The 22,500-nt window shown below is 43.7% G+C and overlaps 1 protein-coding gene across 1 annotated transcript in view; it reads left to right on the forward strand.

Annotated features, from left to right (window-relative positions):
• Positions 1-22,500, forward strand: part of NAALADL2 (N-acetylated alpha-linked acidic dipeptidase like 2) — an 808,485-nt gene that overhangs the window by 743,618 nt on the left and 42,367 nt on the right. Inside the window, exon 12 of the mRNA XM_068281050.1 lies at positions 8,005-8,098. Within this exon, the coding sequence (XP_068137151.1) occupies positions 8,005-8,098 (94 nt within the window). The remainder of the gene's footprint in view (positions 1-8,004; positions 8,099-22,500) is intronic.

Consider the following 22,500-nt stretch of genomic DNA (forward strand, 5'->3'; position numbering starts at 1 on the left):
TATTCACTGCTTCTGGCCAATCACACACAGCGGGGCCAGATACAAGCCAGATACAAGCCAAGCGTACACGCGTGGTTTTTGTTCGCTTGTATCTGGCTCTGCTGTGCGCGATTGCCCAGAAGCAGTGAATATGCATTAGTGTTAATGAGCGGGGGGGCGGATCCACTCTAGCGAGCGCAGTGGATCCGCCCCCCGCTTATTAACACTAATGCATATTCACTGCTTCTGGCCAATCACGCACAGCGGGGCCAGATACAAGCACTTCTAGGCGGCACACCAGGATAAGTCTCGCGGCACACTAGTGTGCCGCGGAACAGCACTTGAAAAACGCTGCTATAGAGTAGCACATAAGAGAGATAGCAATAGCAACCAATCTCCTGCACTCTCGGCTGTATATTAACGCTGCATGTTTTATGGCATCATCGCCTCTGTTCAGATTGTTCAGGCTGCAAAAGGGAACACCTCTTTGAGAAGACTGCAGCCTATGTAATCAGGGCCGTTTCTTGGGCAGAGCGAGCAGGGCGATGACCCTGGGTGCAGATCGGCAAGCAGAAGAAGGACGGCACACGTAGAAGGACAAAACCGCTAAGGAGCTGGTGATGCGCACTGCAGCCAAATGGAAGAAGAAAGAAGATTACCAGAGCAATCACCTTCCTTGACTCCTCCAGGGCTGTCTGTGTCTGACGTCAACTTGTCACCACTGCGTGATGACACCTTATGTCCTGTAGCGGTACTGCAGGCTGTCAGTGCACGGTGCCCATGGAGGAGTTGGCTTTCCGGGATCTCTTTGCCTGTGTGTTTTCCTGATCCCTGCTTCCTCCTGGATGGGCTGCTGGTTACTAGTAAGTAGGCAGATCTACTTGTGACCTGTGGCTGTGTGACTGTCCCTAAAGAGTAAAGGTTCATGACCCCACCAGGGTGGGGGGGGGGGAGCTGGCACAATTTTTACAGCCTCGTCCTGGATGCAATTTAGCCTAGAAACTGCCCTGTATATGATACAGATAATTTGTAATAGAGGAAAGGGGTAGTGCTTTTATGTAACATCAGAAAACCAAAGAGCTTCTACACAGACATTTCTAATATTGAATGCCTACACTCATCAATGAAAACATAATAAACCTTTGTAAAAAGTTTCAAATGGTTGCTGTAATGAATAGCGGAGATGCCGCCGCGCGGTCTGGCGGCGGGGCAGCTGTCTCCGCGTTCAGACCGGCGGTTTCTGCACAACAACATGTGTCTGTTTTGCCTGGGCCTTCTAGTGCACACAGATGGAGAGCTACGCGCGCGCGCCAGAAGTCAGAACCTTTATGCCAGCAGGAGAGGTATCAGCTGATCAGGACGATCAGCTGATCCCAGCGGAACTCCTGATTGGCTGAGTGGCTGGGGGCGGCGCTGCGGAGCGCTGTAGTATATATAGATCTTCCTTGTTTGCCGTTGCGAATACTTGTGTGTTGTCTGCCGTTGCGAATACTTATGTGTGAGCACTTAGACCTCAGTCAGATCCCACAGTGTGTTAGAACCAGTTGGAACTGGGAATTCACACTTAGCCAGATTCCGCTCTTGTCATTTAATTTGTCATCTCTGTGTTATACTTTAGACCAGTTCCAGGGTGTTGAGACCAAGGACCTCACACCCAAGCTTAGGATTACTGTGTCATTACTGTGTTATACTTTAGACCAGTTCCAGGGTGTTGAGACCAAGGACCTCACACCCAAGCTTAGGATTACTGTGTCATTACTGTGTTATACTTTAGACCAGTTCCAGGGTGTTGAGACCAAGGACCTTACACCCAAGCTTAGGATACTGTGTTATTCTATAGACTAGTTCCCGGGTGTCGAGACCAAGGACCTCACACCTCAGACTAGGATTGTACTTGATATCTGTTATGACCTCTGGCTCTGTTGACCTCTCTCTCGCTTACTGATTCGGTACCTCTGCCTATCTGTCTACCAGTTGCCAACCTTGCCTGTACCCAGTTACCGAATCAGCCTGTCTCTGTACCTTATCTGCTCGTGTGTTGCCGACCTGGCCTTTCTGACCCTTCTGACTGCCACTCATCCCTCGAGTGATCAGTCTGTCTGTACTATCCGTGGCACTAATCCTCCAGGTGTCAGTTAGCTGCAAGGACCTCCTGCTCCTCAGAGAGTCCTTCCTGCAGTTCAGCCAGTGGCCTCTACCCCACAGGAGTCCACTGGTTGCAGTACAGTCGGATTCCCAATCCATCTGGGAATCCTTGGCTGCAGTACAGTCTGATTTCCAGCCTATCAGGGAATCACTGGCTGCAAGACTATCTCCTCCTCTCAAAGAGATAGTCCCTGCACAGCCAGGGGCCACCTGCCTCTCAGGTGGTCACTGGCTGCAGTAGTCTCTGTGTCTCTCGCTTCACGGGAGATAGCCTTACAGTTGCACCAAGCATTTACACTTCATTAGGTGTCCAGAGGTTAGTCATACTTGTATTATTGGTGATTCTGCAGATCATCTATAATCAGGTATACATCTGTATTGTTGATGATTCTGCAGATCATCAATGATCAGATTCTCTCTGTGTGCTGAAACCAATCGTTACAGTTGCTCATCTAAAATACTTAGTATTTCCCATTTAAGGTGGCTTAGTTATGAAAAGACATTGGGACTCTTTGGGGTTAACCTGTCTGTAAAGTCATTTTAATCACCCCATTAAAACAGTGTTTTACTGCTCTTTAATTATCTTTCAGTACCTAAAAATGAAGTATCTTTCTTATTGAACATTTAATTGGCCTATACAAAGTTTCAACTGGCAACTCAATTAAGCAGCAATAATAGGTTAAAAGAACATTATGATAATATTTTAAACAGTATTGATCATTACTATGGCACATAGTGACATTTCTCTTCTGATTGAAATTATAGGAATGGAGTTAGCAAAGATTGCATTTATCACTTCTCCTGCTAAACTGTAATAAAATATTAGCAGATTTGTGCCACTGGTAGTGTTGTCCAAATCTATTTGAGGACCCTTTAACTAAAAAAGTTGAAGTGAATGTGAGAAAAATTGTAGATGTTATGCTGATCCCTGGGGGCATGTACCAGCCATCACCATATTCAACAAAATATTTGGGAATGCCGCTAATAAATATAAAATGTTGAACATCTGTACAGTTTTGTACGTAATATTGAAAAATTTGAAAGATGGAAATCTTAAAGTCTCTAAGGGCCTGTTCATACTTGCTGCGTTTGTAGAACGCGTATAAATTCAAAGAAACGCAAGTTGAAAAACGCATGCGTTTTTCTTGCGTTTGAATGCGTTTTCTATTGCGTTTTGCACAAACACGTGACCCAGGGGAAAAAAAAGAATTATGGGAACCGCAGAGGAAAACGGACGCTAAAAATGCAATAGTACGCGTTTTTGATACGCGTCCATAGACTTTCATTGCGTCCGTTTCTATGCATATCGCACAGAACTGCGTGCAGCAATGCGGATGAGAAACGTATGCGTCTCTTACGCATACATGTGAACTAGCCCATTCAAAAGCATTAGGAGCCGTTTCTATGCGTTTTTTGTTCCAGTACGCGTTCCCTGAAAACGGCTAGGAACGCATATAGTGTGAACAGGCCCTTAATGTTAGATATACTGTTTCTGTTAGAAATCACTAAGGCTCATTCCTAGGAATGTGGACATTGGCAGTACTTACCATACTTTGGTTTATATGTTAAAGAGGAACTGTAACCAAGGATTGATCTTCATCCCAATCAGTAGATTATATTCCCTTTCCCATGAGAAATCTTTACCTCTTCATGAATAGATCATCAGAAGGGTCTGTTGGCTGATATTGTGGTGAACCCCAGTAACAATATAATTGGGAGTGGCGTCTTTTTTTGCATATATAGGAAAAAAGAAAAAACTTTTTGATCCTTTTTGGGGTCATCCACTTCACCCACTTACAAGCTTCATATAAATAGAAAGGACCATAGAAAAAAATCGTAAACAATTTGTGCAAGGTCTTTATGGCACAAAAATATCAAAAAACTTTATTGACACAAAATACAAAGGGATTCCATAAAAATATCTCTGTAAGAGGCTACTTGCGGATTAGAAAATTCTTCCAATACAGGATTATAACAACAATAAGAACTATGATGTAGACTTAATGCAATAATAATGAGGCAACGACACGCTCGTTTCGGGCACACAAGGCCCTTCGTCAGGCCAATTGCACAAAGTACTATCTACAAAAAAACACACAAATAAACATACATTAACAACATTAATATAATGTAGACACATATCCCATCACTTCACAGATGGATATCCCAGAAATAAGTGCATAGACATAGTGTGCGCACCATGGCCCCTGTAAACGGGTCTTCACACTCGTCCGTAGAATAGAATATGTGACGAGAAGACATCAGCGAGAAAGAAGATATAGAAGAAGGGCCTGGTGTGGCATAAAACATGCAGACTAGTAAATATCAGTCTGTTTGTCACATCTAGGGTCCTAAAGCTCAAGTATACAAGATCATTGGAAATAGTAAACCATAGTGACAATCACCAAAGACCTGTAAATATTTGTCTCAATGTCACTAAAGAAGATATAGATAGTACATTGAAGATAGTGTGCCATAGTGACAATCAGCAAAGACCTATAAATATTGGTCTCAATGTCACTTTACTCTCTCTCTTTACTTGTTTGCCCAAAACGAGCGTGTCGTTGCCTCATTATTATTGCATTAAGTCTACATCAAAGTTCTTATTGTTGTTATGATCCTGTATTGGAAGAATTTTCTAATCCTCAAGGAGCCTCTTACAGAGATATTTTTATGGAATCCCTTTGTATTTTGTGTCAATAAAGTTTTTTGATATTTTTGTACCATAAAGACCTTGCACAAATTCTTTACAATTTTTTTCTATGGTCCTTTCTATTCATATGAAGATTGTGGTGAACCCCCGGCCCCTACAGTGTGAAGTCAATACCTGGATGGTGACAGTTTCCTGTCTGTGAATATGTATATCTATAAAAAAAACAACCTTTTAGCCTATCTCATTGTTAGGAGGTATGGTTAAAGATAATAGCAGTTGGTGCAGTCTGTTTTTTTTTCATGTCTGCCAGTAGTAAAGATGATTATGTGCAGACTCATTGTGGATCAAACAATATGAACAAATTACATGGTGAATATCAATAATTTTTGATCTCTCTTTTTTAACGGATCTCTTTTATAAATGTTTTGATCTATAGTTTTTATCTTATCACTTTGCAAATGTATTGATTTATGTTCCCCCTTTTTGCTTAAGTTCCTCTTTAACATTGCTTTTTAAATATCTGTATTTCTAGACAGCTAGAAACATATTGAGAGAACTGTGTGTTAAAATAACAGCATTTACTTTTGTAGTTTTACTTTCAAATGATGTCAGTTTTGGAAATGCTTTTAACCATGCATTTGTCTGCTCCCTCAAAAATTCCTTGTTTTAAAATTTCCTCTGAGTAATGTTATATGATGGATGCCAAGCTAGAAACAGCAATTGATTTTATAGTAGACATCTGTCAAATATTAGATCTTATGTTTGTTGGTTAAAAGGTAAAACTTGGCACCCATTTACATGTTGTCATGACATGTGTCATGGTAAAATACAATTTTTTGGCAACCCAAAAAAATGAATTTGGCTTGTTGAGTATATAGGTCCGGCAGAAAGTCCTTGGAGGAATCAAAATGAGTCTTCACCTTGGAGGGGTCTTTCTGGAAAAAATAGGAAGTCCACTCCTTTGATTTAAGACAGAAGGCCCCTGCCAGAGTCTTCATCAACAATTAGGCAGTCTTCATCTTTAGAGAACATTACACAGTATCCCTGGATGAGTCCTCCTGATGTAGGACTAGCGATACCTTAGAGTACAAGCAAAAGGCTGTTTGTGTGGACTGCATACAGATTTAGTCAGGCTTCAGAGTAGAAGAAGTAAACTTGCAAAGAAATGTTTCAGAAAGGAGTTTATTAGAGTGTATGTGTGTGTGTTGGGGAGGGGAGAGGGGACCAGGTGAGGAAAAAAAGAGGTTGGTGGGTTGGCTGGAGGAGGTTGACATGAGGTGAAGAGGAGATTTGCGGATTCTCTGATATTTACTACCCTCTTAGTGAGGGCATTAAAGGTCAAAATTGCAGATACAGCTGTGGAAGAGGCAGATTCTGAGCAAGCTGATCTGTGCTCTCCTTCTGGGCCAAATGGTCCCTTCACTCAGCTGGGTGGTGGAGCATCATGTACTTAAACATGCAGATAGTGTTCAGGTTGTTAATGTTCTTGCTTTTTTCTTCACAAAGCACAGATGTGATAGAATGACTGTTACTTGGTCAGTAGGCAAGGTGTAGAAAAGATCACGCGGATGATAGAGGTCCATCTCTTTTTGAGCATTTTCTTCTTCTACTAGGGTATGCAACATCCTCATTCAGCTGCTCTGTACTCTCCTGACTTTAACCAATATGATCCGGTCATGATTCACACCATCATTTAAGACTGTCACTTCTTCCTAATTACCAGACAAAAATTTACAGTAAGCACTGTCTGGGACACCACTGAGGAAAATGTAGTTTCAGCAGCAGAAGAAGTACAGTGACTTATCTGCTCTTTTCTCTGATCCTAGTGGGCTTTTTACTGAGCATCATTTTATAACAAAACATGTACATGGTGCCCAAGTGCATACATCTAATAGAGGTGCCTGGGTACAAAATGTTGCTACATTTTAATGATATTCTGCTATTCCCGACTGCTAATAGTAGAATATTAATAATTGTCCTGATAGTCTGCTATCCATCTCTATAACCAAAATATCACACTAACCTTCCCCTACCTATACCTAACACTGACTTCCCCTCGACCTACATCTAACACTAATCTCCCCTCTATCTACATCTAACTCTAAGTACTACCACTCGCCGGCGCTCAGCTCGGCTATAGTATAGTTGAGTTGCCACCACTGTATATTCTGGCATCCACTGTATGTAAAACCCAGTGCCTAGTAACCCCACCGTTCAGCTATATTATAGCCAACCACCTATTAATGCTCCTCCAATTCCGATAACTGGGTGCCTAAATTACCCCTAGTGCTTGGCTATGCTATAGCCGACTCCAATTCTGAAACCTCTACACTTAAATCATCCCCCATATACTATATAGTATGTATACTCCAGAAAGCAGACACGAGGCAGAAATTAGGCATACATCAAAGGTCAGCGCAGGTTTAGAAAGTCATTTTATGTAGGGAATGGTAAATTCTTCACCACAATATATCAAATGCTCAGAGGTAGATATCCGCCAAACATCAAAACTAGAAAAGGCTTACCAGCTCCCAACAACCCACATTATAAGGTTGTAAAATGGCTCAGGTCACAGATAACATCCAGGGAACATCAGACGTCGTGAAGATCCAGTGGACATCCATATGGAGGTAAAGTTTCAGGAATTTATATAGGAAAACAAAAACGGCAATATCTAAGCGTAACCCTTTATTTAGATAAAATTTCTTTAAAAGGCAGTAGATAAAAAAAGATAACTCACATACGGGGCCCATAAACAGGGAACCCCGGAAGATTAGCGCGCATGTAAGAAAATTGCCTCCAGAAAGCAGACACGAAAATACTGTCTCAATAGTAATAAATACATTTATTATACGATACCCCAAATTTAGCATTTTGGGGTATCGTAAAATAAATGTATTTATTACTATTGAGACAGTATTTTCGTGCCTGCTTTCTGGATGCAAGCCCACCACTTCCTCCGAGCAAATTTTTAAAAATTTTATTAAATTTTATCCTGCTGGAGCCTCTGTTCTACATACTATATATTTTTTCCACTCCTGGTATATATATATATATATATATATATATATATATATATATATATATATATATATATATATATATATATATATATGTTTTTTATAATTGTTACTGCTAGCTTGTTTATGGCTACAATATGTATTGCATTCTACATAGAGGATCAATGTTATGGTTAAACAGCTGATCTTGATTTTTTTCTTTTTCAGCTTACAACACAAATGCTCCTGCAGATTGCTACTGAGCCTGTACTGCCCTTTAATGCTCTTGATATAGCATTAGAGATTCAGAAGCGCATTGAAGGTAATCCACATGGCAGTCTGTTACGAATTCTTGTTTTCTTATTAAAATATATTGGTTGATGTGCAGGAAGGTGAGATTGCCCTGCAACTAATATTTTTGTTTTGTGTTCGTACACTGGTTTTTGTCCCTGTGCTCACAAAAAAGAGGATACTTTGTTACAGGAAAGTTAGCACCACTTTTTATCAATTCTTTATCAAAGGTAAAAAGAAAGGTTACCTTGGGATGGATTCAATACTTCAAAATGTTCTTGAGCATAGCAAAAATGTTCCATATACGTATCTGTGGAAACCAATACTGTTTGCAACATTTAGTATTAAAGCTAGAGATAGCCCGAACCTCCGGTTTTCGGTTCGCGAGTCGCGAATGTGAACTTCCGCAAAAGTTTGGTTTGAGCGAACTTTTGCGAACCGCAATAGACTTCAATGGGGAGGCGAACTTTGAAAACTAGAAACACTTATGCTGGCCACAAAAGTGATGGAAAAGATCTTTTAAAGGGTCTAACATCTGAGTTTTTGCATGGATGAGTGGGATAGACGCCAAAAGTCCCAGGGAAAAATCTGGATTTGACGCAAAGCAGCGTTTTAAGGGCAGAAATCACATTGAATGCTAAATTGCAGGCCTAAAGTGCTTTAACTTGCTGGGCGTTTTGATTATGCGCAGCCGTGCTGATTATGCGCAGCCGCACGGCTGCGCATGGTTTTTTATACCTAATTTTTTTTAATCATGTAGCTAGCCTAGCCCTAGCTACATGATACCCCCCTCCCTGCTGTATCCCTCCCACCCCTCTGATTGCCGCCGGCGCCTATGCCCGTCAGGAAATCCCGTTCTGAACGGGATTTCGAAAAAAGGCTTTCCCTGTCGCCATGGTGACGAACGGAATGACGTCATCGACGTCGTGACATCACAGGGACTCTCGATCCACCCCAAAGCGCAGCCTGGCGGCGATTGGCCAGGCTACGCACAGGGTCTGTGGGGGGGGGCCTCTTTCGCGTCGGGTAGCGGCGGATCGGCGGCGATCAGGTAGGACACGCAGCAAGCAAAGTGCTTGCTGCGTGTTTTAAAAAAAATGTCTTAAAATCGGCCCAGTAGGGCCTGAGCGGTGGCCTCCGGCGTCTCTGGATGAGCCTAGCTCATCCAGAACGCTAGGGAGTTAAAACATCTTGCATGTGTATACATCAATCAGGGAGTGTAATTAGAGTACTGCTTCACACTGACAGACCAAACTCACTGTGTAACGCACCGCAAACAGCTGTTTGCGTAGTGACGGCCATGCTGGACTGGTGCGCACCATGGCGAGAGTGCAGGCCATGGCGGTTTTCAAGCACATATGGTCGCCGGGCTGAGGTAGCTCATTGATAGAACAACAGTGACTGTCCAGCTGATCAAATTTGGTCTGTCCACAATGAAGAAACAACCTTATTATCTTGGGTGTGCCCCCCCCCCCCCCGAGACACTCATATAGCCGTCGGTCATTGCTTCATTGTGATACGCAAGCCCCTTCGCCGCGGCAAGGTAATGATCACAAAGGGGAATTGGCACATGTACATGCCTTTTGTTTTGTTGTTGCAGCTGCAGTGCAGCCAGAAAAATTAGACAGGCATGTACATGCACCAGAAAAATTAGTACAGCGGCTTTAAAAATTCAGGAATCCACCTGGAGTCCTGGACCCTGCCTGTTGGTGGTGGCGGAGAAGGCACTCAAGCGCCTCCTCTAAGCCTGGGTACTTGGACACAAATCTTTGCACGACCAGATTCAGCACATGTGCCATGCAGGGTACATGTATCAGCTTTCCCAAATTCAACGCGGAAATGAGATTGCTGCCGTTGTCACACACCATGTTGCCGATCTCAAGCTTGTGCGGGGTCAGCCATTGCTCCACCTGTTTGTTAAGAGCAGCCAGGAGAGCTGCTCCAGTGTGACTCTCCGCTTTGAGGCAAGACATGTGTAACACTGCGTGACACCGTCGTACCTGGCATGCAGCATAGGCCCTGGGGTGCTGGGGCTGTGTAGCTGGAGAGGAGATCGCGGCACCAGCCAAGGAGGAGGAGGATGACGACAGTGAAGAGGATGTAGCAGGTGGAGAGGAGGTGGCTGGATGACTGCCTGCAAGCCATGGAGGTGTGACAAGTCGGTCCGCTGCGCAGCCACGTACTCCCTGCTTGCTGTCATCGGTCACCAGGTTGACCCAATGGGCTGTGTACGTAATGTAGCAGCCCTGCCCGTGCTTGGCAGACCAGGCATCCGTGGTCAGGTGGACCCTTGACCCAACGCTCTTCGCAATAAATGACACCACTTGCCTCTCAACTGCACAGTACAGTTTGGGTATGGCCTTTTGTGAAAAATAACTGCGGCCTGGTATCTTCCACTGCGGTGTACCAATAGCCACAAACTTGCGGAAAGCCTCTGACTCCACCAGCTTGTATGGTAATAGCTGGCGAGCTAATAGTTCCGCCACGTCAGCTGTCAGACGCCGGGCAAGAGGGTGACTGGCAGACATTTGCTTCTTACGCTCAAATACTTCCTTTACAGACAGCTGGATACTGCTGTGGGCAGAGGAGAAGGAACCGCTCAAGGGAAGAGGCGGTGTGGAGGAGGGTGGCTGTGAAGGTGCAAGGGAGAAAGCGGATGAAGACGATGCACCTGAAGGAGTAAGAGGAGAAGGAGGGTGGCTTGTCTTTTGGGTGCTGCTTTTCCTTAGGTGTTCTTGCCATAGCTATTTGTGGCTTTTCTCCAGGTGCCTTCGTAAGGCACTTGTCCCTACGTGAGTTGGCCTTTCCACGACTCAATTTTTGCTGGCAGAGAGAACAGATGGCTTTGCTTTAATGTGAGACACACGTGTTAAAAAAATTCCAAACCGCTGAGCCCCCTTGGGGCGATGGCGCTATGGTGGCATCAGCAGCTGACATTGAAGGGCATGTTGGCTGGCTGTCCATAGCTGGCGATACATGGTGCCAGACACTGCCCCCAGCTGAGGACGAGCTCCCTCTGCTTCTATCATGGAGTCGTCTCCTCCTACTCCTCTCTGACTCCCCCTCTGAACTGTCCCCCTGGTCATCTCCTCTACTGGGAACATACGTGGCATCCGTATAATCGTCATCATAATCCTTCTGGCCAGCTTCGCTTTCCTCAGACACCTCCTCAACTGCACCAACTTCAAGTGGTTCATCATCCCCCTCCTCACACGTTACGTCCATACTATCGCCACCTAACTCAGACGTATGAGGTGGTGTACCTGCGTCTTCTTCTTGTTGTTGCAGTAGTGGATGTGAATCAGTGATTTCACCACCACCAAATAACTCCTGAGAAGTGTCAAATGCAGCGGATGTGGTGCTTGTTGTAGCTCTGGTGGCTGCGGGAGATGAGGTGTTCTGTGTTAAATACTCAAGCACGTCCTCACAATTTTAGGACGTGATGGCACGTGCCTTCTTCTGAGCACTGTATTTTGGGCCCGGTCCGCACAAAATCACAGCAACACCACCTCGCACAGACCTGCCGGTGCCTGGTGGCCTTCCTCTGGGTCTGCCTCTACCTCTTCCTCTACCTGGTTTGTCCATTTTGTCCATCTCGGGGGGATGCTAGGTATATGCAGTGAGCTGGGTTCACTCAACACAACAGGTAGTTATATGCAGTGAGGTGAGTTCACTCAACACAACAGGTAGTTAGATGCAGTGAGCTGGGTTCACTGAACAGTAAAGGTAGTTATATGCAGTGAGGTGGGTTCACTCAACACAACAGGTAGTTATATGCAGTGAGGTGGGTTCACAAAACACAACAGGTAGTTAGTTATATGCAGTGAGGTGGGTTCACTGAACAGTAAAGGTAGTTAGATGCAGTGAGCTGGGTTCACTGAACACAACAGGTAGTTATATGCAGTGAGGTGGGTTCACTCAACACAACAGGTAGTTAGATGCAGTGAGCTGGATTCACTGAACAGTAAAGGTAGTTATATGCAGTGAGGTGGGTTCACTCAACACAACAGGTAGTTATATGCAGTGAGGTGGGTTCACAAAACAACAGGTAGTTAGTTATATGCAGTGAGGTGGGTTCACTGAACAGTAAAGGTAGTTAGATGCAGTGAGCTGGGTTCACTGAACAATAAAGGTAGTTAGATGCAGTGAGCTGGGTTCACTGAACAATAAAGGTAGTTAGATGCAGTGAGGTGGGTTCACTCAACAATAAAGGTAGTAGTTAGATGCAGTGAGGTGGGTTCACTCAACACAACAGGTAGTTAGATGCAGTGAGCTGGGTTCATTGAACACAACAGGTAGTTAGATGCAGTGAGGTGGGTTCACTGAACACAACAGGTAGTTAGATGCAGTGAGCTGGGTTCACTCAACACAACAGGTAGTTAGATGCAGTGAGCTGGGTTCACTCAACACAACAGGTAGTTAGATGCAGTGAGCTGGGTTCACTCAACACAACAGGTAGTTAGTTGCAGTGAGCTGGGTTCACTCAACACAAAGCTAGGTATATGCAGTGATGAGGTGGGTTAAGTAAACACAACAGGTACTGGGTATATGCAGTACTGGGTAGTATAATGTGCACACACACAGGTAGTCACTGAATGTGCTGGGCTGCTGGCAGTAGCACACACACTATGAATTAGCAAAGCTGTGCATGCAACAAAAGTGTCAGTTTGACACACAGAAAAAAAAGTACAGGATTAGCTCTGAAAAGAGCTGTTGAGGGGTGATATAAAAGCAATAATAATCAGCCAGGAGCAAGCTAAGCAGCCAAGAACCTAACTAATCTGTACCTAGGAGAACAATCTGCAGCAGCTCGCCCTAGTCTGTCTAATAGCAGGCAGACGAGAGACTGTAATGGCCGCCGGAGGCTGCCTTATATAAGGGGGGGGGGGCTCCAGGGCTTAATGTAGCCTGAATGGCTACAATGTACCTGTTGACTGTGATGCAGAGAGTCAAAGTTGACCCTCATAGTGCATTATGGGGCGAATCGAACTTCCGCAAAAGTTCGCCTGGTGCAGGCGAACGCGAACCACCAAAGTTTGTCTGGAACCGTTCGCCGGCGAACCGTTCGCTACATCTCTATTGATTATTGAGAAGGATCTAAATAATTTTGGACTGGTCTCTTTTTGCTTAAATGTAAATAAAAGCTGAGAAATGTTATTTTTTTTCCACAATAATGCCTCTTGTACATCATCTTATTATCTTGTTATTATCTTTTGGGAGACACCTATGTCATTTCCTGTCAAAAAGTTACTTTCTGGTACAATAAAAGTAACCTGCCAGGGGTATGAATTACGGGCAGCACTGTATGTATTACATTTTGTGATAGCATATTTGGGTGCTTTGCAATTAACTCGAAAAGTCTGTGTCCTAGACTTAAATTGAAAGTTTTCATCGTATTTTCCGATGTTCAGAATTCAGTTTCAGAACTGGCTTAGAACCTTGGATGTCAAAATGCTATCACTCATCCAACTACTTGAATTTGTCTTCACAACAGCTGTTTTAACCACTTAAGGACCAGGGGATTTTCTTCTGATCGGTGCTGCGTGAACTCTCCAGCCCGCAGCACCGATCAGGAAATAGCCAGGGCGATCAGACTTCCCCCCTTTTTTCCCCACTAGGGGGATATCTTGCTGGGGGGTTCTGATCGCTGCCGGCTACCCGCACTTTCCGAGGGGGGGCTCTTCAAAGCCCCCCTCCGAAGCGCTTTCTGCCCTCCTCGGCTTTCCCTCCCTTACCCTCTGAGCGGCGCAGGACGGATATCCGTCCTGCGCCTGATAGGATAGGCTTCTGCCTATCAGATGCCGGCGATCCCCGGCCAATCAGAGGCCGGGGATCGCCGATCTACGTCACGGCGCTGCTGCGCAGCAGCGCCGTGTGATGTAAACAGCGGGGATTTCTTCCCCGCGTGTTTACATTTTGCCGGCGAGCCGCGATCGGCGGCTCTCCGGCTGTTCACTGAGACACCCTCCGTGAACTGGCATGGAAAGGCTGCTCCATGCTATACCACTAACGACCCGCCGACGCCTATAGGCGTTAGGCGGTCGTTAAGTGGTTAATTCTTGAAAATATGCATTCTCTATGTAAAGTGACATGCATATTTATTCTAAGCTAATGATCATGGGAGGGAAAAGAAAGGTACCCGCACTTTCCGAGGGGGGGCTCTTCAAAGCCCCCCTCCGAAGCGCTTTCTGCCCTCCTCGGCTTTCCCTCCCTTACCCTCTGAGCGGCGCAGGACGGATATCCGTCCTGCGCCTGATAGGATAGGCTTCTGCCTATCAGATGCCGGCGATCCCCGGCCAATCAGAGGCCGGGGATCGCCGATCTACGTCACGGCGCTGCTGCGCAGCAGCGCCGTGTGATGTAAACAGCGGGGATTTCTTCCCCGCGTGTTTACATTTTGCCGGCGAGCCGCGATCGGCGGCTCTCCGGCTGTTCACTGAGACACCCTCCGTGAACTGGCATGGAAAGGCTGCTCCATGCTATACCACTAACGACCCGCCGACGCCTATAGGCGTTAGGCGGTCGTTAAGTGGTTAATTCTTGAAAATATGCATTCTCTATGTAAAGTGACATGCATATTTATTCTAAGCTAATGATCATGGGAGGGAAAAGAAAGGTATGTGTTTAAACTAAGGTACACAATGTAAGAATAAAAATTGAAAAGAACAACCCATTCGCACTTGCAGGACAAAGGTCTACATAGCCCGTGTTATCTGTGCACTGTATATCTCCTATTATGACAAGTGGACATCCACTTCACGTATTTATTGCACTAGTTCATAGCAGCAGATCAGTCTATTTCTCCTCACTTCATAGTCTTACAGGAAGGACAGATAATTTACAACTGAGTAATACCTTGCAGTTGATTTATTGGGCAGTTTTTGAAAGCTTTGTGTTCTGAAAATGAATGACCTTGGTCTAGCTGTTTGGTTAAAAAAGGACAAATTATTTTAGGGGAAAAGAAACAGAGATTGTATCTAGTACTCTGATGAAAACAAATGGTGAGCCCAGAACGTTGTACACATTTGTACAAGTCTGTTTTAAATCACAGGAAATAGTGCTACAAAGCTTGAATGATATAAGAGCTAGAACTTGTCCAGTATGCTAGGCAGGAATACTGGCGTACGTTAAAAAGGGGCGATGGGAAAAAAGGGCGCCGGGTTTTTAACGATAAACATGGATTACGTTTAAAAATGTATTTCGTTTAAAAGTAATGTTTTTAAACGTTATAAATCATTAAATAATGTGTATTAAATCGGCAATTGTAAAAATGTTAATCTTTCGTTTAAATAATGAAACGCATAATAACGTTTAAAAAAAAAATTACTAAGTAACCCTCCCTGTACCTACCCCTAACCCCTAGACCCCCCTGTTGATGCCTAAACCTAAGACCCCCCCTGTTGGTGCCTAAGTAACCCTCCCTGTACCTACCCCTAACCCCTAGACCCCCCTGTTAGTGCCTAAACCTAAGACCCCCCTGTTGGTGCCTAAACCTAAGACCCCCCTGTTAGTGCCTAAACCTAAGACCCCCCTGTTGGTGCCTAAACCTAAGACCCCCCTGTTGGTGCCTAAACCTAAGACCCCCTGTTGGTGCCTAAACCTAAGACCCCCCTGTTAGTGCCTAAACCTAAGACCCCCCTGTTGGTGCCTAAACCTAAGACCCCCTGTTGGTGCCTAAACCTAAGACCCCCCTGTTGGTGCCTAAACCTAAGACCCCCTGTAATTGTTTTCGTTTAAAAATAATGTAAAAAAAAAAAAAAAAAAAAAGTAATGTTTTTCGTTTAAAAATAATGTTTGGGAAAAATATTGTACTGGTTTTCGTTTAAAAATAATATTTAAACATGTATAAATCATTAAATAATGTGTAATCATGAGAAACAGTAATAAAACATTAAGTCTCCGGGCGCCGCTTTTAAAACGTTAGTTTTCTCCGGCGCCCTTTTTTCCTACCGGGCGCCCATTAAACGATATTTATTATAGAAGTGAATGGCGGCGCCCGATTTGTCCACTAGCCTCAGGCGCCCGAATTTACTGTTTCCGGAATACTGTATCTGAAAAAAATGATATAAATTAAAACTAAAGTCTAAACTTGTGATATTGCAGGACAAATAGGATGGAACAAATAGAAATGATTACTCTTCCAGCAAAGTTGCATTGTGACCATAATCTGTTTTATTTGTTGCATTTCTTCATACAAACAACACAATCAATTTTTAAATGCGGAAGTTAATCATAACTAGAGAAGGCCCAAACTGTCCGTTGGCGGACAGTTCCCGGAGAAGAATGCGGTCATTGGTCTGTGTCACTGATTGTTCATTATAAGAAAATGATTTTACATGTTACTGTAAAGATCTTACCTGTCAGCGGTTTCAGCGAGGGCTCAGGCAGCACTGGGCTGCCGCAGGAAGCTTCCTCTTCCGATTTCGGCAGCGGCATCCCCAGCACCCCTGTGGGTGGGATTCAGCATGTACGTTCCTCCATCCTCCCCAGGGGGACGCGCCCATCCCAGAGCAGTTCTTATAGGTTGATGAGGCGGGTCTAGTGGGTGTCAGCTGACACACTGGTCAGCTGACACTTTTCTGCTGTAACCTTTGCTGATTGCCAGTTCCTTTTCTGGGCTGGGTTGTGATCTTTTCCACCTGCATATAAGCACTCTTTATTCAGTTGCTCACTGGCCGTGGAAGCATTCAGTACGCTGGTGCTGGGCACTCTGTCATTCTGTGATAGCATTGTATTTATATGTGTTTAGCCTAGTTGCTCTGATAGATAGATATGCAGTGTTTGCAAAATATATCTATCCTTTAGACTAGCTTTGTTATTTTTCTGATATACTGTGTATAACCCTAGCCTGTTAAACGACCATGATTTTGTCTCAACCTATTGTACGTCAGCCATCTGTCCATCCATGTATGATGCTAGCCTGTTAAACGACCACGACTTTACCTCAGCCTATTGTACCTCAGCCATCTGACCACCTGTGTATGATCCTAGCCTGTTAAACAACCTATCTTTTGTCTCAGCTTTTTGTACCTCAGCTATTCGACCACACGTGCATGACCTTTTTTACGTTTTTGACTATGATTATCTGATCCTCATATTATACGCCTGTAGCAAGCGTGATATACTGGCATATTTACTGTGTTGCAGTAAAACCAACATGTGCAGGTATTTGGACATCATACATGTTACCTACGTAATGCAGGTTAAGTTAATTGCACAACAAGTGCTACATACCTGTCGGAAGTACCAGTAAAATTGCAATGCACTCCCTGCACACAGTAGTTTTACTGCTGCATAGTGAATATGACCCCATGTCTGAATCCTCCAGAGAGATCCATTCCACTGTGCAGTGTGCATACATCAATTAGTTTGTCCAATATAACCACTTCCCAGTCCTGCAATCCTCCTCTGCATTAAAACAAACCTGTGACATTAGGAAAAACAAAAGTTAGATACTTATATGAGTAGAGGAGAGCCTCCGGATTCTCCAGACGCTTCCTACATTCATTTGGAGAGCACCGCTGGATGCTGGGAGTGGGACCCTCTGGAAGTATGCAGCCATGACCAAGTGAATCTTTTCATCTCTTCTGAAACTCATCAAACATGATTCTTGGTGAAATGCAAATAAAACATCTGAAAGGATGCATCATTTTGTTAATATCTAAATGACTGTCGTAGGTACACTCAAAGGAAAGTGAGTTATAAGCAACTTTATGATAGGTACAGTGTGAACTAATACAACTGTTTTAGTATTCTCTGTAAAACCCTAAAAAAAAGGTAAAATATAGATAAAAATGAATATGGTGGCTACCAGATTGAGATCAAAGTTAAAGTGAAGGCATGTGTAAATCCTCATATTGATTTCTCTTGACTTTGAGAGGACTTGGCTCTTGAGAGGATCTCTACAGTCCAGCACTGAATCTCTTCTTTTAAAAAACAAAAAACAGTTTATTGACAAGGCTTTAGTGACCACTAAAAACATTAGACTTTTGAAAGTCTAAAGAAAAAGCTAGAAAAGATGACATAAGTTTGTGTTGAGGCTGAAGTCTTGCCATGTGTAGAGAAGCCTGCAGTAGGCAGTGTCATTTCTTGGATCCTTCTTAAGGTGGCCATACACTGGTTGATTTGCTATCAGATTCGACCAAAAGATAGATCCCTCTCTGTTTGAATCTGATCAGAGAGGGATCGTATGGCCACCTTACTGCAAACAGATTGTGAATCGATTTCAGCCTGAAACCGATCACAATCTGTGGAGCTGCCGCTGCTGCCCCCCCCCCCCTCATACATTACCTGTTCCGGCCGGCGCGAGTCCCCTGGTCCACCGCTGTCTTCTTCTTCGCCTGGTTCCGGCATCTTCTCCGCATCGGCTCCCGGCTGGCATCTTCTCCCATCACCTTCCGCATCACACATCCGGCATCCGCATATAACTTTCTGTCACTTCAGTGACAGCGGAAGTTCAAATAGAGCGCCCTCTATTTGTACTTCCGCTGTCACTGCAGTGACACAGGAAGTTATGCCGGATGCCGTGATGAGGAAAAGATGCCAGCCGGGAGGTGACAACGGTGACAGCGGGGACTCGCGCCGGCGGAGCAGGTAATGTATCTCCGCTGTATTGCGTTGGTCGTGGGGCATTCGAACGCCGCTATCGACGCACTCCCGACCCACCGGTGAGCAAGAAAAATCTTCCGCATGGATGGATCGACGGGAGTCGACGGGAACGATGGATTTCGGACGGAAATCCGTCATTCTGTCAGCGGTGTGCGCGGCGATTTCAACGCCGTTTCGATCACTGTTATCGAAATGACCGTATTTCGGCGGGAAAATCGTTAGGTGTATGGGCCCCTTTAGATTCTTCATCTGAAGACATACCTGAAAGCAGTTAAACATGCAGAAACAGTGTGTTTGCCGTTCAGGTGCTGAATCTGGGAGACCAGCTAAATACAAGCATACACTCATCACTTATACAAATATAAATGTTAATTGCTACCAATTGTGAAGTGGGCAGATTCAGAGATGACACAGTGTACATTTGAAATTCTTGAATGTTTTTGTGGATGAGTTCTTGCCAATAGTAGAATATCAGTAATTACTGTATAAACTGATATTCTGCTATCACTTACCTTTATTATTGATAGCAGCATAGCTGTAAAATTACCAATGTTTGACTAGCAGCCTATCTTCTCCTATTCGCACACTAACCTTTCCTGCATCTAGGCCTAACACTAACCTACCCCCTACCTACACCTACACTAACCTGCCCCTGTCTATGCCTAGCACACCCTTGTCTTTGACACAACAGAGTTCCCCTACAAAGTACCAGAACTCTTCCATAGTTATTGTGCTCTGCCCACCGATGTCTTTGCCGATAAAGAGATCTGCTACAAAGTAGCGGGAATTCCACCACCGCAATTGTGTTGACCCCACCAATAATACATTTTTAATCATATACCTTAACATGGGCATCTAGGGTGGTGCCCAATTTCTGGGCGCAATTTTTCATGGAAAACAATAACACTTGAATGGCAGAAATCTAAACAGTCAGATCCCTTTTAATCTGGAAAAGAGACTTCCCAGGAAGTCTCTTTTTAGATAATTATCTTGCTTTGTGTGTCAAGTACAGTCATTTTTTTATTGTTTTAATTAGGAATTACGTATTACTTTGTTAAGCTTAATTACTATTTATTTGTAGTAATTATTACCTTAAAGAAAGAATTATTGCAATTAGTATTTTATAGCATCCCTGTTAAATGTCTGCATTACTAACTTTTCACCCCACAGCAAACTGTAAATGTCTTAAAAACGCTGTAGTAGGTGATAAATGCATCCCACAATGCAGATCACACAAGATTATTACTTGCAGCCAAATACACTCATATTAATGTACAGGTAAGTAGGTCAACTAAAACTGTTTTTAATGGCTTTCTAGATTTTAGCTTATAAATGTAGCTAACACATTCAGTAAAAAATGCTTGTATTCAAGGAAGACTGAAGATGACAGAGAAAACATTAGTTATCATATTAAATCAGAGCTTTAAATCCCAACTCAGTGAAAAAAAAAAAATAAATGTGGCTTCTGATTCCAGTATCCATATGGTAATTTTATATGTAAAAAAGATAATTCTGCTGTTAAAAATGTTGTTTTAAAAAAGTGATCGCATGACCTGAAGTTGCAGAGCAGAAGCAGTAGGCAGCACCCCAAGTTCTCTCACTACCCGATTTTTGGGGGGGCTCAAAAGGGGAACAAAGGCTGGCAGGCAGGGCTCACGGGGAAAATTTGCCATGGTGAAAAAATGTGCGTGGTCATGACATCATGTGGGCGGGGCTAGCCGTAATGTAGTTTTACCAGCTAATGTAGTTACATTAAAAAATATGAAGTAAATGCACATAATGACAGACAGCGTTTGCCCAGTAAATGCACGTAATGAGAGACGTTTCACCAGTAAATGCATGTAATGAGAGACAGCGTTTCACCACTAAATGCACATAAGAGACAGCCTTTCACCAGCAAATGCACATAATGACAGACAGCCTTTCACCAGTAAATGCATGTTTTGTACTTCTTGGACAGCACACCTATCTTGCTTCAACGGCTGTGCCAGGTCTAGCCTGTATGGCTGATACAGACTTAATGCAAGCAAAAAAGTAAAGATGACCAGCACTTGCCAATTCTTAAAAAGCAGGGTATTTATTCACAAAAAAAGTGAACAAAAAATAGCCATGACATCTGGACTCCCAGAATGTAACTATAGCTCTTGAGAGTAGATATAGCTCTTAGCTGCAAACAGTAGCATGAGGACTTCCTCCAGAATAGGTTACGCCTCCATTGCAGCCCAATTCCAATCACAACAGACTGTCGCCGTTTCGAACGGATAAACCGCTCTTTGTCAAGTGAAAGCATGTCACTATTGCCTGCCTAAACTCTATTTATACCCCTCCCCCCTAAGCTATAGCCAATCGCTACAGAGGTGGACCTGATGGGGAACTGGAAGCAAACTCCAAAGCATCCAATCACATACCTGGATAGGCAAATTTGAAAAGCCGTTAACTGGGAGTGTAAAAAACGTCATGTCTACCAATCACAATTCAAAATGTCATCTTCATGCGTAAAAACGGTCGCATTGGACGCGTCAAAAAATGTTGCATAATTTTCACACAAGCCGCATTGGCATCATGCGTACAAATTTACGCATCACCTACATATATGTACACATGGATAAAATCAATGCCATCTAGTGGCCACATAGAAGAATGCACCCTTCTGCTTTGCCTTATGCTCTCATTAAATACCAATAGACACATGGGTCCTAATATTGGACATCCATACATACCTCCACATTTAGGTTTCATTTGAGGGACAGCAAGGCAGAATAGAATATCCAGGTATTGTTCACCAGATGTGGAGTACTTCCATCCTATCGTCCTAAAAATTAAAAGGAATTTTTTAATGAAAACACTTTATAAAAAAGGGGATGAAGGGGTTCATTAAAAACAAAATGACAAAATTAGTGAAAAAAGTATAGAGTGGGCTGCAATGTGGCGATCAATCAACCTTTACATTAGTCAATAAAGTCAAATTACAGGTAATAGGTCATATTCCCGGTTTAGACCCCAGGGGTGTAAAGTCCCCAATTGTCTGATCCACCATGCTTCAGCCTTAAGAAGTAGTTTTAAACGATCCCCACCTCTCCTTGGTCTATGAATCTGCTGCAATACTTGGAAACGTAATGACGCCACCCCATGTGACCTTTCAGTAAAATGGGCAGAAACCGCCTGTTCCATTCGTTTTTTTCTAATCGCGGATTTGTGGGCAGAGATCCTGTCTTTCACCCTCTGAGTGGTTTGGCCCACATATAATAGCCCACATGGACACTTTATACAATATACTACAAATTTAGAGTTACAGTCAAAAAAACCTTTAAGTGGGAAATTTCTTCCACTCAGAGGGTGTCGGACAGAGTCACCACCCAAAACATTTCCGCATTGGACACAATCTCTACAGGGGAAAGTTCCCCTCCTTCTCGTGCCTGTGTTATCAACTGAAGGACCCAAATCGAGTTTAAGCAGGCAATAGTGACATGCTTTCACTTGACAAAGAGCGGTTTATCCGTTCGAAACGGCGACAGTCCGTTGTGATTGGAATTGGGCTGCAATGGAGGCGTAACCTATTCTAGAGGAAGTCCTCATGCTACTGTTTGCAGCTAAGAGCTATATCTACTCTCAAGAGCTATAGTTACATTCTGGGAGTCCAGATGTCATGGCTATTTTTTGTTCACTTTTTTTGTGAATAAATACCCTGCTTTTTAAGAATTGGCAAGTGCTGGTCATCTTCACTTTTTCACCAGTAAATGCATGTAATGAGAGACAGCGTTTCACCAGTTAATGCACGTAATGACAGCGTTTCACCAGTAAATGCACAAAAGAGACAGCTTTTCA

Source organism: Hyperolius riggenbachi, chromosome 4 (assembly GCF_040937935.1).
Source record: "Hyperolius riggenbachi isolate aHypRig1 chromosome 4, aHypRig1.pri, whole genome shotgun sequence".
Classification (NCBI taxonomy): domain Eukaryota; kingdom Metazoa; phylum Chordata; class Amphibia; order Anura; family Hyperoliidae; genus Hyperolius; species Hyperolius riggenbachi.